This window comes from Phycodurus eques, chromosome 20 (genome assembly GCF_024500275.1).
Source record: "Phycodurus eques isolate BA_2022a chromosome 20, UOR_Pequ_1.1, whole genome shotgun sequence".
Taxonomy (NCBI): Eukaryota; Metazoa; Chordata; class Actinopteri; order Syngnathiformes; family Syngnathidae; genus Phycodurus; species Phycodurus eques.
In genome coordinates, this window is record NC_084544.1 from 6,656,728 (window position 1) to 6,669,996 (window position 13,269).

The following is a 13,269-nucleotide window of genomic DNA, read 5'->3' on the forward strand; positions in this document are numbered from 1 at the left end:
ATTTCCCCCCCTTAAAAATCAAGATATAAGTTGTTATTTATATATTTTTTTACTTGTTATGAGCAGTTTTAGCTTAAAATCAGAAACACAGTACTGTGGTGCCGTGAGGTACAAGTGACCCCACTTATGGGTTTTTCAAAATACGAAACACATTGGCTTTGCCTTCCGCTTTGCCGTCCGCTTGTCTTAATGCTAGCAATGCAAAATGCCGTAGACAGGCTAACAAATAGTTTTTAAGTGTTATAACCCTTTATGCAACAAATATTACACAAATGGTAAGGCAACACTTGTAGACAGACAATATAACAATACTCACCGGCATATTTTCTTTATCCTCTGTGAAGAATGATTAATATTGCCGCACTTTACTGATTTGTGACGTCCGGAACAGATTAATGGCATTTCAGTTAATTTCAATGGGGAATGATGATTGTTACGATCGCGGTCACAGAACAAATTAAACCCGCATCTCAGGGCACCACTGGAACGTGCCTTTTTTCAGCGCATTAGCATCTGATGGCTGCGGTGGGACTACCTACTGTCCTATTTGCCCCTAAAGACAACTCTCCTCCGTGCAGCCACATGCTCAACTCTTGTGAACTTTTCAGCTCCCACCAACAACAAAACTTGCCATACATGTTCCGACACGGCCGACACTAGCTCGGAGCAGAAAGCTGAATGATTTATGCTTCTGTGAAGAACTGACAGAACTGTGAAGCATTTCGTCTTAAACACAGACACGCAACACACTGAGTCAGATATCCATTTCCTCCATTCCACTCCAGTTGACACCCTCAAAATGGGTTCCAGTTCTTTCAAAAATAACACACTGATGGACTAAAGGCACAAGTTTATTCAACTTTAAGATAGTGCTATCAGGAGAGCTGCTGCCTTGCTGTGGGATTCATTTCCCCGTTTGATACGCCAAGGCAAAACTAATTCCCAACAGCTCACAGTCACGGTTGGCCCATTTTACATGGAACTATGGAACAATACGGCCTGGTCAGCAATGTTATGGATTATTATGGGGATTTATTAGCTCATGCTACAGGACAAAAACCGTCTTAATATTACATACCCAGTATATTATGAGTAATATTCATGATTACAATAAATTGTATACTGCTTTAAATTTTTATATTAAATCACTCCTTAAAATTTTACAGATAGTTATTTTTTTGTTTTTTACCATGCGTTTATTTTTTTCTATTGCATACGATATTCGAGCATGACAAGGATCTTATTTTTTTATGCATGCTTTTCTGTCCGTCAAAGCGCTTAGTAAACTTGTGTTTGTAACAGTGCTATATTATTATTATAAATTAAATTACATTTTATTTATAGTGCATTTTTGGGGTTTTTATTCATAATGAGGCATGCAAAAATACTCCGTGTGGTACAGGTGAGTAATACCTTGTATAATAATAATAATAAAAATGAATACAATGTATTAGTCTACATATTTTCAGTAGTTACTTTACAATTATTTTTTTTTTATTTTAAGGGCACTTTTGATTTTTTTTTATTTTGGTACAAGAATGATGCCAAAATACAGATATACTACTACTATTTCTAATAATAATAATAATAATAATATACATTCTCACAACAAAAACAGTAATATTATGTGATTAATAATTATCATTTAGTACATACAGAATGTATCTGTATTTAAACCACTTTAAAATGCATTATTTTGTTAAGTACACATATGGAATCATAAAATAATAAATTCAATTGCATTTGTAGTGTGCTCTTCATTTTTGTACAGACTCAAGCGATAATGGTAAACTCTCCTTGTGTGTGAAACATGTAACCAACTACAAAAGCACTGAAGCATCCCACAGTGGTGAAGCCAATGTAATAAAGAGTATAAAGAGACATCAAAGCTCATGGCAAAAAAATAAATAAATCAATCACAAAGCTACCCTTTTATAATTACACACCGTCCGTGTAAACTAAGCAATTCAATTTTAAACTAAGCTGTTCACGTTTAAACACCGAATTAACCCCAAGACACAGAGCGTGAACAGACAAGTGTAAAGTTAGTGTGAAGCTCCCCCATTTCCCATCCAGTGGCGCTCACTCACCAGCCCCGAGGCAAAGAAGACCACCAGCAGCGCCAGGCAGGTTCCCATGACGATGAGCAGCAGGAAGACGATGAGCGGATGCTGCTGGCTCATCCTGTAGTAGGACTCGTACAGCCAGTCCTGTCGCTTCTCGCCCTCGGTGCGCAGTTCGCCCCCCTGGAAGCCCGGGCAGCCCTCGGCACCCGGGCCGTCGGGCCCCTCGCCGCTCTCGCCCCCATCGCTCTTCTCCAGCAGGTAGCGTCCGCGGGTCCACAGAGCCTCCTCCCACATGGGTGCACGCCTTCCGGGGGGCCACCCGAAAGAAGTTTGGCTCGGATGTGATTGATGCACAGAGGAGTGGATGACGATGCCAGCACTTCCTCCTGCCCTGGGCTTCCCTCACATCCTCTCAGGACAGCATTACTGAGCCTCTTGTGGGCTCTTCCTTTGGAGGAGGTGGCCCCTCTTGGTCTCGCGTCCTCTTTCTCGCTGCGGTGTGCGACTTGGCCGAGGTGCAGATGAGGACTGGGAGGCAGTGACTGCGTGGAGCTGCGAGGGAGAGGGGGTGTGGGGGAATTAAAAAAAAAAAAAGTGTGTGAAAGGCAGAGAGGGTGTGTACCAATGTGGTGGGGAGGAGAGATTGTGTGCGTCTAGTCCAGAAACAGAAGATGGTGTGAAACTGGTTGAGGAGAGGATAGAAAAAAAGAAGAGGACAGTGTGTTGTGTGTGTGTGTGTGTGTGTGTGTGTGTAGAAGGCCCTTTGAAAATGAGCGGTTGTAACAGCTGTGCCAAAGCACAAAGGTGGCAAAAGTACTCACACTCTGTACTTAACTAGAAGTACAGACACTTGTGTAAAAATAAAAATAAAATAAAAATAAAATTAAAAAAAAAGACTGGTGAATGTAGAAATACTGAAATAAGTACAAACTTTCAAATGTGCCTAAGAACAAAAGTAAAAATTATTTTTTTTGTACATAAATATTTTGATAACTTCGCACAACAGTAAAAAAATTTATTATTATTTTTTGAAATCAAGAGCTAGCTCACATTAGCTCAGGCATTTATGCTATCAAAACGATGTGTTTCCATTGCTTTGCTAAAGTTGTGACCTGACTAACAATAAATGATTGACCTGCTAATGATAACTGAAAAATACACCTCACCTGTTTTTCTTTTCAGATTACATAGACTGCCACAAATGGCGAAAAAAATAATTGATGGCCCCTCCTTGTTTGTAATTGCGTAGTAAAGCGCTTGAAGCGGAGATGATCATAAAGCACCAAACACCCTGCATCTCACATGTACAGAATCATAAAGCCATGTTACATAAACAACTGTTTTCGGTAGTAATTATTCTACACAAATAAACCACCTTCACATAACTCTGTGGGCCACTAGCACGTTACCCAAATCACATTAAGTAATTAAACTCAACTTCTGGTATTTACACACAATCATTGTTAGGGAATACAGGCTAAGTGTAACAGCAAAGTAGACTACATGGGCAATTAGTAGCTGCATCAGGAGAGAAGCAGAAATATACTTACAATTTCACATTTGAGAGTGCATGAGGTGCATTCAAGGACTGATTATACCACTTACTAGTTACATGTTATTGAAATCGTGTTGTCATCAGCGGGGGTTGAAAAAAGTTGTTGCTATATACTTCCCAACAGTGCTAAAGCCAGAGTAGTGCGGCAACCTGATAAGATGAAAAGGGGGCAGAAAATAAAAAAAAGAATGGAGAGGAAGAGGAAAGGGAAACAAAGTCAGGAAGGTAAAAAGCCTTCATCAGGAAGAAAGAGAGAGCGAGTGTGTGGTGGAGGAAGAAGAGTTTCAAAAGGTGGGAAAAAGCTGCTAATGAGGAAAAAGTTGAAGTGTGATGATAGCCCGTGTCAGAGGAAAAGTAGCATTCCTCAAAGCGCAGACCAGAGCCAATGATGAACATTTTTTTTAGCAAAAAGAAGAAATCAATTATTAAAAAGTCAGTGGCTGTATTCGGAAGTGAGTATAGCAGATATAGTGCCAACAATGTGTCCCACAATGCATCTTGAAAAGTAGTAAAAAAAAAACTGATGGTCACTAAAAAAGCAATGTATCACATGACATTATAAAATTTTACTGGTTAACATAATAGCACTTCATTAGTACAACTAATATCGTCAATATCAGTTGTCAACCGAACAGTTTTGCTTGACTAGTAACATATTCTACAACAGTAGTATGCCAAAAATGTTTTACTAGTGTGCAGTAATGGAAAAAAAACAGTACTAGTAAGACAGTCAGTCTACTAGTGCGCCCTAGTCATTTTACAAGTGCACTGAATTGTCTTTGAACGTAATACTACATGGTCCTTTAAGCTATATATCAAGGATATCGAATATTTGCTCAGACATGTAGCGTAAAACAATCTAGATGAATACGAGTCTGTTTCCATTTTGGTTTCATCCCAATCTTTCCGGTGGTTAAGAGAAAAAAAAAAAAAAAAAAAAAAGACTGACTGTTTACTAAAATAAATGGCATTCCATGCTCGTGGGTGAGGAGCTGAGGAATTAAATTCCATGGTGATCCTTCCAACACGTTGATAACATTGAATGTCAAAATGCTGCAGGTGGTGGAGTCACGAAGACTCCCTTATAGTATTGATGAAAATATATCGATTGACCCTTGCGAGCCGGCACAGGTGACCGACTGGTTAGCACATCTGCCTCACAGTTCTGGGGACCGGGGTTCGAATCCCGGCCCCGCCTGTGTGGAGTTTGCATGTTCTCCCAGTGCCTGGGTGGGTTTTCTCCAGGTACTCCGGATTCCTCCCACATCCCAAAAACATGCGTGGTAGGTTGATTGAAGACTCTAAATTGGCCGTAGGTGTGAATGTGAGTGCGTATGGTTGTTTGTTTCTATGTGCCCTGCGATTGGCTGGCGACCAGTTCAGGGTGTACCCTGACTCTCGCCTGAAGGTAGCTGGGATAGGCTCCAGCAGCCCGGGACCCTAATGAGGATAAGCGGTAAAGAAAATGGATAGATGGATGGCCTCCATAGTTCATTTCCACTCCAACAACATTCAGGCCACAGATGCTCATAATACTCAGTAAATAATCACATTTGCATAAGAAACGTCATGGAAATCAGTCAATCTGTGGCAAAAAGCGACACAGCGGGAACTTTTCTGGACACTCCGCATCCAGCTGGTCAATGTAATGACTGTAATGAGCCCTTATCTTTTAGCGCAGATATGACAGATGCTGTCCTATTTCTCGGGTCGACAGGATCACACCGATCTCGATCAGATTATTAAAAAAAAAAAAAAAAAAAAAAAAAAAAAAAAAAAGATTTTTTTTTATTTATTTTTATAACCTCCCCGAGTGCACATGGGCCAGGGATACAGGGATGTGTTTAATTGCCTGTGTTTTCATGTTCCTATTTTTAATTATGTGTGTAAAAATATTCTTAAATGGCACAGTGCCATAAAGCCATTACAGCCTGTCCATTATATATATTTGTCTAAAGAGATTCTTCTCTCACTATTCCTGCTTTTAGCAAATACAATTTTGTAATCCTAGTTGACCTAAAACAGGAAATGTTTAGTCTGATTTCATGTCAGACAGTCAAGGAGGAAAAAAAAAAAAAGAAAAAAAGCATGTGTCTTTATAAAGTAATGGCTAAAATTTTTTTTTATTATGACTGTACCAAGTCTTATAATATTGTACTTTAGAAAAGCACATAATAATAACATAATGAAATAGAATGTAAAGAATTAAACAGTTTGTGCATTACGATTAATTCGTCACAACTCCTTCTGGTTTACGCAACTTTGCCACCAGGCGAAGTATAATAAAGTCTTGCAAACAAACGGAGAAACGTTTCACTCCTCTACTAAAAGTAACTCATAATCTGTAGCATTAGTCATTTTTCGCAGAGGATAAAGAATACATGCCTGAGTGTTGCTATATTATGTGTGTTGCTGCATTGTTCAAATTTCAGTTTCTTAAAAGTTTCGAACACGACCACATAAAAGCTGTTTCGTTGCCCATCTATGGCATCTTGCATTGTTTGTTAGCATTAAGGAAAGCGGCTCTTACTATTTGAGGAAATATGGTATGTACAACCCATTAATACACAATAATCAAGATTCCCGTGCCAGTCTGCATCGGAATTGTGACGCGTTGACGGCATTTAACTGTGAGCTGTGGGGCTGTCCCCCCACGTCCCCCCAAAAAACAAACAAAAAAACAAAACAAGTGCGACCCCCGCATTCCCCTTCCGTCAAGAACAGAATGAAAACATGAACACCCAATCTGCATACGCCTTTTACTCTCCCTGCTGCCTTTCCTTGAATGAGCATATGTGAGGCGAGCTAATTGGGCCTGCCTTGATGTAGCAGAAACCATGTTAATGAACTGGTTGACACGCGCGCGTACACGCGCACACCAACCGTTCATGGGTGAGTGTGTCTGCAAGTGTGAGAGAAGTTTGAACTGTGACTCATCTTGCTTTCTTCAACGTGTCCTTGTCTCACTGCGATAAAGGATTTTCATGGGCCATTGAACCATTTTACTCAAATGACGAGACCCACACATGCCCAAACAAACACACATTTACACACTGTCACACGCACACACAAACATTTACACACAGAAATACATTCAGATGTAGTAACACACACATTTACACACACGCACGGACACACACAGTTGCACACAGTCATTGTCCGTAATGCACACGGAAATACACACATTCACACGCAGTTACACACGCACACACAGACGCACACACATTCAGCTACACACAGACATACACCAACCCATTTCCACACACAAACACACATACATTTACACACAGTTATACAGTACATATGTACATACAGATGTGTGACACACAAATTAATTTCCACACACGCAAACAAGCACACGTTCACATGAATGAAAATGGCAGAACCAACGTCATGTAATTTTGAATTTTGGAAGAAGAAAAAAAGAAACTAAAGAAGGTGCTTAAAGCTGATAAATGGCCTCAAAATTGTGTGAACAAACAAACTCCGTAATAGCGCAGACTTCCACCAAAGAAAAACTAAGTGGAACTGATGCCCACCACCTGCATACAACCAGATTTTTGCTGCTAAGTTTCATCATTTTTCACTGTCAAACCACAGCAAGTGCCCAATCAAAAAGTGACCCGCACCTAAACACAATTGTCTTTCCCTATAGCTTCCTTAGTTGAGGTAACAATGAGCGATGTGCTTTGAAACCACATTCCGCCAATGTCCTGAATGCGTGTTGTGTTACTATAAATGGACTGAGTACACTACACTTAAGCTTTATAAACCTTGTCACAGACAGGTGCAGCAGTGCTGACCCCCATCCCCCACCACACACGCGTGCGAGCGCACACACACACACACACACACGTACAACACAGAGTGGTGACAGAATGGGACCACGTGGAGGAAGAGTGGCCTGTACATACGGATCCTGAATTAAACACCCTCGCACACAGAGTCGCAGTGTCACATTAGAGGACAAGGCGGCTAAGAATGGCTATGGATGGCCCGGGAGGAGGGCGTGCTGCCTTCAAGTGCTGTAGGAAATTGCACTACTCTCAATTAAGTCGGAAGTCGAAATATTTAACATTTAGAATGTAGAATGTATATATTAGTATAAAAATGTTGAGTGTGCACTCTACACTAATATGGACAAAAGGAGTGGGACACCTGACCAGCGACAAAAACATTATGCAGTGTTCCCCCGCTAGATCGTGGCTCATTGTCAAGTTGGGGGCCTTCAGTGTTTTAGCACGTTGTGCCACAACATGCCAGGTAGCACTGAGGTCAACTGGAAAACATGCAGCGTAATTAAGTGCAAGAAGAAGAGGCAGAGAAGGTACCTAACTAAACGCCAGTAATAGTTACTACAGAGTAGAGAGACAATATGCCTGTGAGTATTGTTGGATGCTCTGTTTGTATGTGTCGCTGCTCCCTATGCGTTAAAACAGCATTTATTTGAAGGGTTATAATTACCGTATTATCTATGCTCATTTCCATTAGCCCATCTATGGTGTTTCAAATTATATGTTAGCCTTAAAATAAATTATATGGTTTGGTTGAACATTTTGGTATTTAAGTAAAGTTTAGCTGGGAGTGAGAAACAGCTTGAAGCAAGCACACTGTGCCTCTTATTTGGAAAAATGCGAGGAAGAGTGAGACTTGCGCTAAGGAATACTTTAAAAAGTGTGTTTTAATAAGTTTAAATTTTTTTAACGCATGTGTGAGGTGTAAAACAACGAAAAAATATTTAGTCTCCGTACTGGATAAGGCGGCTTTTCACCTACAGTATAGCTGGTGGGTGTAAAACATGAACGGGGATTGGATAACATTGACTAATTACTTTTATGTTAACCTGTTCCACACAATGGGGCTGTTAGTTTGACTTAAAAGTATTGTTGGAAGTTGCTATGATGGCTTTTTTTCATATGTTCAACTGACAAAACACAACTGAGTGGATGAAACAGGTCAAAATACAGATATTAAAGGGAACATATGGAAAACATATTATATTTTTTTTTTTTACAGTTTGTATACAAATTGCTTGTTTTTTGTTTGGGTATTGCCAGTCAGTAGTGGCTTTTTGCAAGGTAAGCAAAGCTGTATTGTTTAGTTGGATGCACGGATTAGAGTTAGCTAACATTGTTAGCTTCTGCTAAAATGCACTTACTTGATTGCTCGTGCATGATATGGATTATGTCGCCTTTAAATAAAGAAGGTGGAAAATAATTCATTTGATGGCATTGAGGTCATGGCTCGTACGTTCTTCCACATATGTGAGTAATAAATTACTTGGTTAATATATCTGCTTCCATTTTTCCTGTACATGCACATTATTCGGTATGGTCTGCATGCATGTCGATCTTGTGTGCTAACATTTCCACACTATAGTGGTCTGATCAATGTGAAATTGTGCTCCATTTTTACCTCCTATTATTCCTCTTCCTGCCACCCAACAAAAGACTCTTCAGCCGTCCATTGCGCCGATTCGCTCGGCTCGCTTGTTAACAATGTGGTTTGCCGTCTATACCGGATAAGAGGCAGGCCTATTAAGGGTTTATTTATTGATTTATTTTAATAGAAGCGAGAATGATGAGAGCGAAGCAACAAGATGAAGAATAAAGCCTTGGAACATGCATTCATTCATTAACTCTGTGCTGCTCCATAAAAGAAGAATGAACCTGAAGAGTAAGTCTTATTAAAGTGATGGCCTTCGATAGTGTATTCGTTTTTACAATTGGACAAAAACAAACAAACAAAAACACGTTTGGTACACATGCACAAGCTATTACTTTCAATACGCAAATTTTGCCTTTACAAGGTTAATGATACAAATAATACGTTTTTTGGGTGATTTTATTTCGGGACATGAGGGGGACAAAATATTACAAACAGCTTCCAGTGTGAGAGCCGGTGTATTTTGCCACAAGTGCAAGCTACCATAACTTGGTCAACATAGTTGGTTAACCAACTAGAGTGGTCCTTGACCTATGCGTTTAATTCCTTCCATGACCACGCTCATAACCCGAAACACTCGTGTCTCAAATCATGATTCCCCGTTGGTGTGTTTTATTGTAATAAAAAAATAAATACTCTACAGTATAGTACTTCAAAACATACAGTAATAACATGAATAATATGCCAAGAATTACAACGTTCATGCATCATCATTTCATGTTTTCGTGCCCATTAACATCATGCCACTTCTTTAAGTGAGCATACCTTGGCCACCAGGTGGCAGTATAATCCTTAAATAATATACACAAAATGAAGAAGCTCCTCTTGGCTCTGGTTTTTTTCATAGAGCATAAAGAATACACGCCTGTGAGTTTGTTGAAATATTATTTGTCAAAGTGGTTTAACTATTATGACATTGATGCCAGTTTTGTTAGACCATGTATTTTGTTTGTTTTATAGTAAGTCTAACAGTAAACTTCAACTACAAATGACACACAGCTTGAAGCACTTGTCCTACTTTTTGAAGAATTGTTGACTGTTGAATCTGTTGTTTGTTTTGAAAGTATTTACAAGCAGAAAGTAAAATTAATCTGTGTATCCACCTGTTGACATACTGTACATACAACAGAAAAATAGCTTTGTGTTCAACTAAGAGTTCACACAAAGTAAATGTGAAAAAATTGGGACATAATAATCATTATTTTAGTATATATATACCTTTAGTGAGATTTTTGCTCTGTGGTGTGCCATGCGATTTTTCTTAAGTAAAATATGCTACATGCTTTGGCACCACACTTGTGGGAAATCAACAGAGGAGATCAATGGCATGTGTCCAACACAAAAGTCAATCAAACATTTGGAATGTGAAGAAGACGTCGAGGATTTGATTTTAAAGGCAACTTGCGACTACTGACTTACCGATCACATGCATGCAGCCGAGCGCACACTGGTAATTACAGTGTGAGGGCTGATGAGTTCGAAAATGAGCCCACCATGATGAGGGAAAACGGGCCTCATCGACAGCACGCGTCTGTGATTAAAGCACATGGAGACGGGCTATAAATGCAGCAATCAACAAAGCCAAACAGAGTGAGGCTTTGATTCCTCATTAAAACATGCACTCAGGAATATATGAAGGATAACGCCAATACCTTCTCAATAGAATGCAATGATTTAAAATGTGTTGATCCTTAGCCTTTGGACATAAGAGAACAAATCACTGACCACTTTCTGCTGCTTTGGATTCTTATTGAAAGTTGTTCAAAATGTTTTGTTTTAGTTTCCTGTATGAAAATCTGGAGAAGTGGATCATAAGGAATGTGATCTGAAAGCCAAGCAAATATGGTTCAACATAACTTTGTGTTTGATCTCACAACCTTTGCTACTGAATTCTACTGGAGATTGAAACTCTATGGATAAATCTCAGACTATTACGTATAGTATGTGATAAAGTGGGTTACAACTTCATTTTTCACGGAGGATAGGGACCGCGCCTTGCCGCGAATAGCGAAAATCCACAACGTAGTCCCACACAAGACTTGTATTTGGCAGTGCATACCACAAAGTGGCAGCATAGCACTTAAAATAGACGATCATAAAGCACCAACATTATCCATCTAAGGTCACTGATGGTGTGGTGGTGCAGTCGCCTGACTTCGGTGCGGGCAGCGTGGGTTCAGTTCTCTCTCAGTGACGGTGTGAATGTGAGTGCGAGTGGTTGTCACTCTCTATACGTGTCCTGCGATTGACTGGCGACCAGTTCAGCGTCTGGCCCGCCTTTCGCTCAAAATCAGCTGGGATAGGCTCCAGCACCTTGAACAGGATAAGCGGTATTGAGAAGGGATGGATTGCATGATGCATGTAGCAAGTACACAGTCATGAACCGATGTTACATAAATGACTGTATTCAGTAGGTAAATTATTCATCACAAACAAACCACCTTCACATGAGGCTCATCAATACTTTTCGCTGGCATACTAGCCTAAATATTATGCGAGCATTTTCTTCGATTAAACAAGGTTATGGCCTGGCTAAATAAAGCTCCTCACCTCTTTAGCATACTTCCTTGGCCCTAACATGGTACCATAGCAACATTTTTAAATGAAACAGGGCTTTGGCCAGAGCATGAAAATCAGAATAACGTAATTGTAATGAATAACATAACATAATCACACAAAAATATGCAAATAGGTGAATGCCGAACAAAGAATATGCAAGGGTTCAATGTAAAATCTTCATTAATTGGGAATATTTCACTTTTCTTTGGCAAAAGGATGATGAAAATTTCCCAATTTGCCAATCGAGATATCCAGAAAGGCCTGATGGGATACAACTACGACCACACATTTCTAATTTAATTAGTCAGCAGCCGAAGATGTGTGCAGTTTAATGTACCACTACATGTCACACACTAGTGTACACTACTCAGAGCCCAATTTGCAATGAGCAAAAATATACGCGTAAAGCTCCTACTCAAAGGATCCGCAGCACTTTTCAAGCAAGAGTCCAGTCTGAAACGCGCTTTGTTCTTAGCTCCAATTTCTGGATTATTATTGGACCGTTGAAGACATATTGGCTTTTGTTGTTTGTTCTGGCTTTGAAGATCCATTAATCCATTTTGGTATTTTTCCAATTTCACACTTGTTGTTTAGGATCACGGGTAAGCTGGAGCTGAGCCCAGCAGATTTTGGGCGAGAGGCACTGTAAACCATGGACTGGCCAGAGCCAATTACAGGGCACATGTAGACAACAACCATTTACACTCACATTCACAAATATGGAGACTTCAGTTAATCTATGTGCATGTTTTGGGAACGTGTGAGGTCATCCACACAGAAAGGCTAAAGGCGTGATTCCAACCCCAACCTGTGAAATTTGAGGCAGACGTGTTAGCCGCTTAGTCCTTGAGCATCAAAATATAAAACATTACCACATTAAAAAATTATAATACGTAACTATTTGACCAAAAAAAAAACACAGGCTTGATAATGTGTTGTTTTGTGCTTTATGTTATCAACCCTTTTGCGGCATACGCAGTGGCAACAAAGCACAAGGGCCTCATCTGGTGGTCGACAGAAGAATCACACTTTGACCTAGTCATCTGATCCAATTTTAGCAACCAGACACGACTAAATCTTGAAATTAGTTCTTTAAAAATACTTAAATGGGACACATTAGAGAGCATTTATTTTTTATTATCTTGTATACAAAGAGTTGGATCTCTGGACCAACATTACACAACTAAGTAAATCATATGCCCATTTCTGAAAGTGTGAGTGAGCCATCCTGCACTTCCACCCCACACTTATGTGGGCCTAACTTACACGATAGCAACCCCCACACCATGTTTCTCTGTCACTGACCTCTATGAAGTGCTTCCTCCACAAGTTAAAATACTTTCAGTGTTGTCACTGTAACGCAAGCTAGGCTCAACTTGCAACCATTTTAAATTAGGAAGAAAAGAAAAAAAATCTCCTTTAATACTTACTGAAATTCACTCTTCATGCTGATCTTTGCAAAGGGTAGTTTTATGATGTTTCAAAATAAACCTGGAAAGGTACAAACAATTTTCACTTGACTGTTGCAGTCATGAAGTAAAATAATTTACAAGAGTACAAATCAGACTTACCCCGAGTGGCAAACCTTGGAATTCAGAAAGCTGATCTGTGTGCAAATGCTAAGGACTACATCATCCTCATCAT

General features: G+C 39.7%; 1 protein-coding gene across 4 annotated transcripts in view; it reads right to left on the minus strand.

Annotated features, from left to right (window-relative positions):
• Positions 1-13,072, minus strand: part of adcy2b (adenylate cyclase 2b (brain)) — a 53,087-nt gene extending 40,015 nt beyond the window's left edge. For 3 of the 4 annotated variants that reach the window (XM_061664271.1, XM_061664273.1, XM_061664274.1), the window contains exons 1-2: positions 3,233-3,286; positions 2,091-2,618 (exon numbers count right to left, since the gene is read on the minus strand). In XM_061664271.1, coding sequence (XP_061520255.1) covers positions 2,091-2,360 — 270 coding nt within the window. In that variant the 5' untranslated portion in view covers positions 2,361-2,618; positions 3,233-3,286. Of the gene's footprint in view, positions 1-2,090; positions 2,619-3,232; positions 3,287-13,055 lie in introns of those variants that run through there. The other variant, XM_061664272.1, reaches the window with a different exon arrangement.
• Between the last annotated feature and the right edge of the window lie 197 nt (positions 13,073-13,269).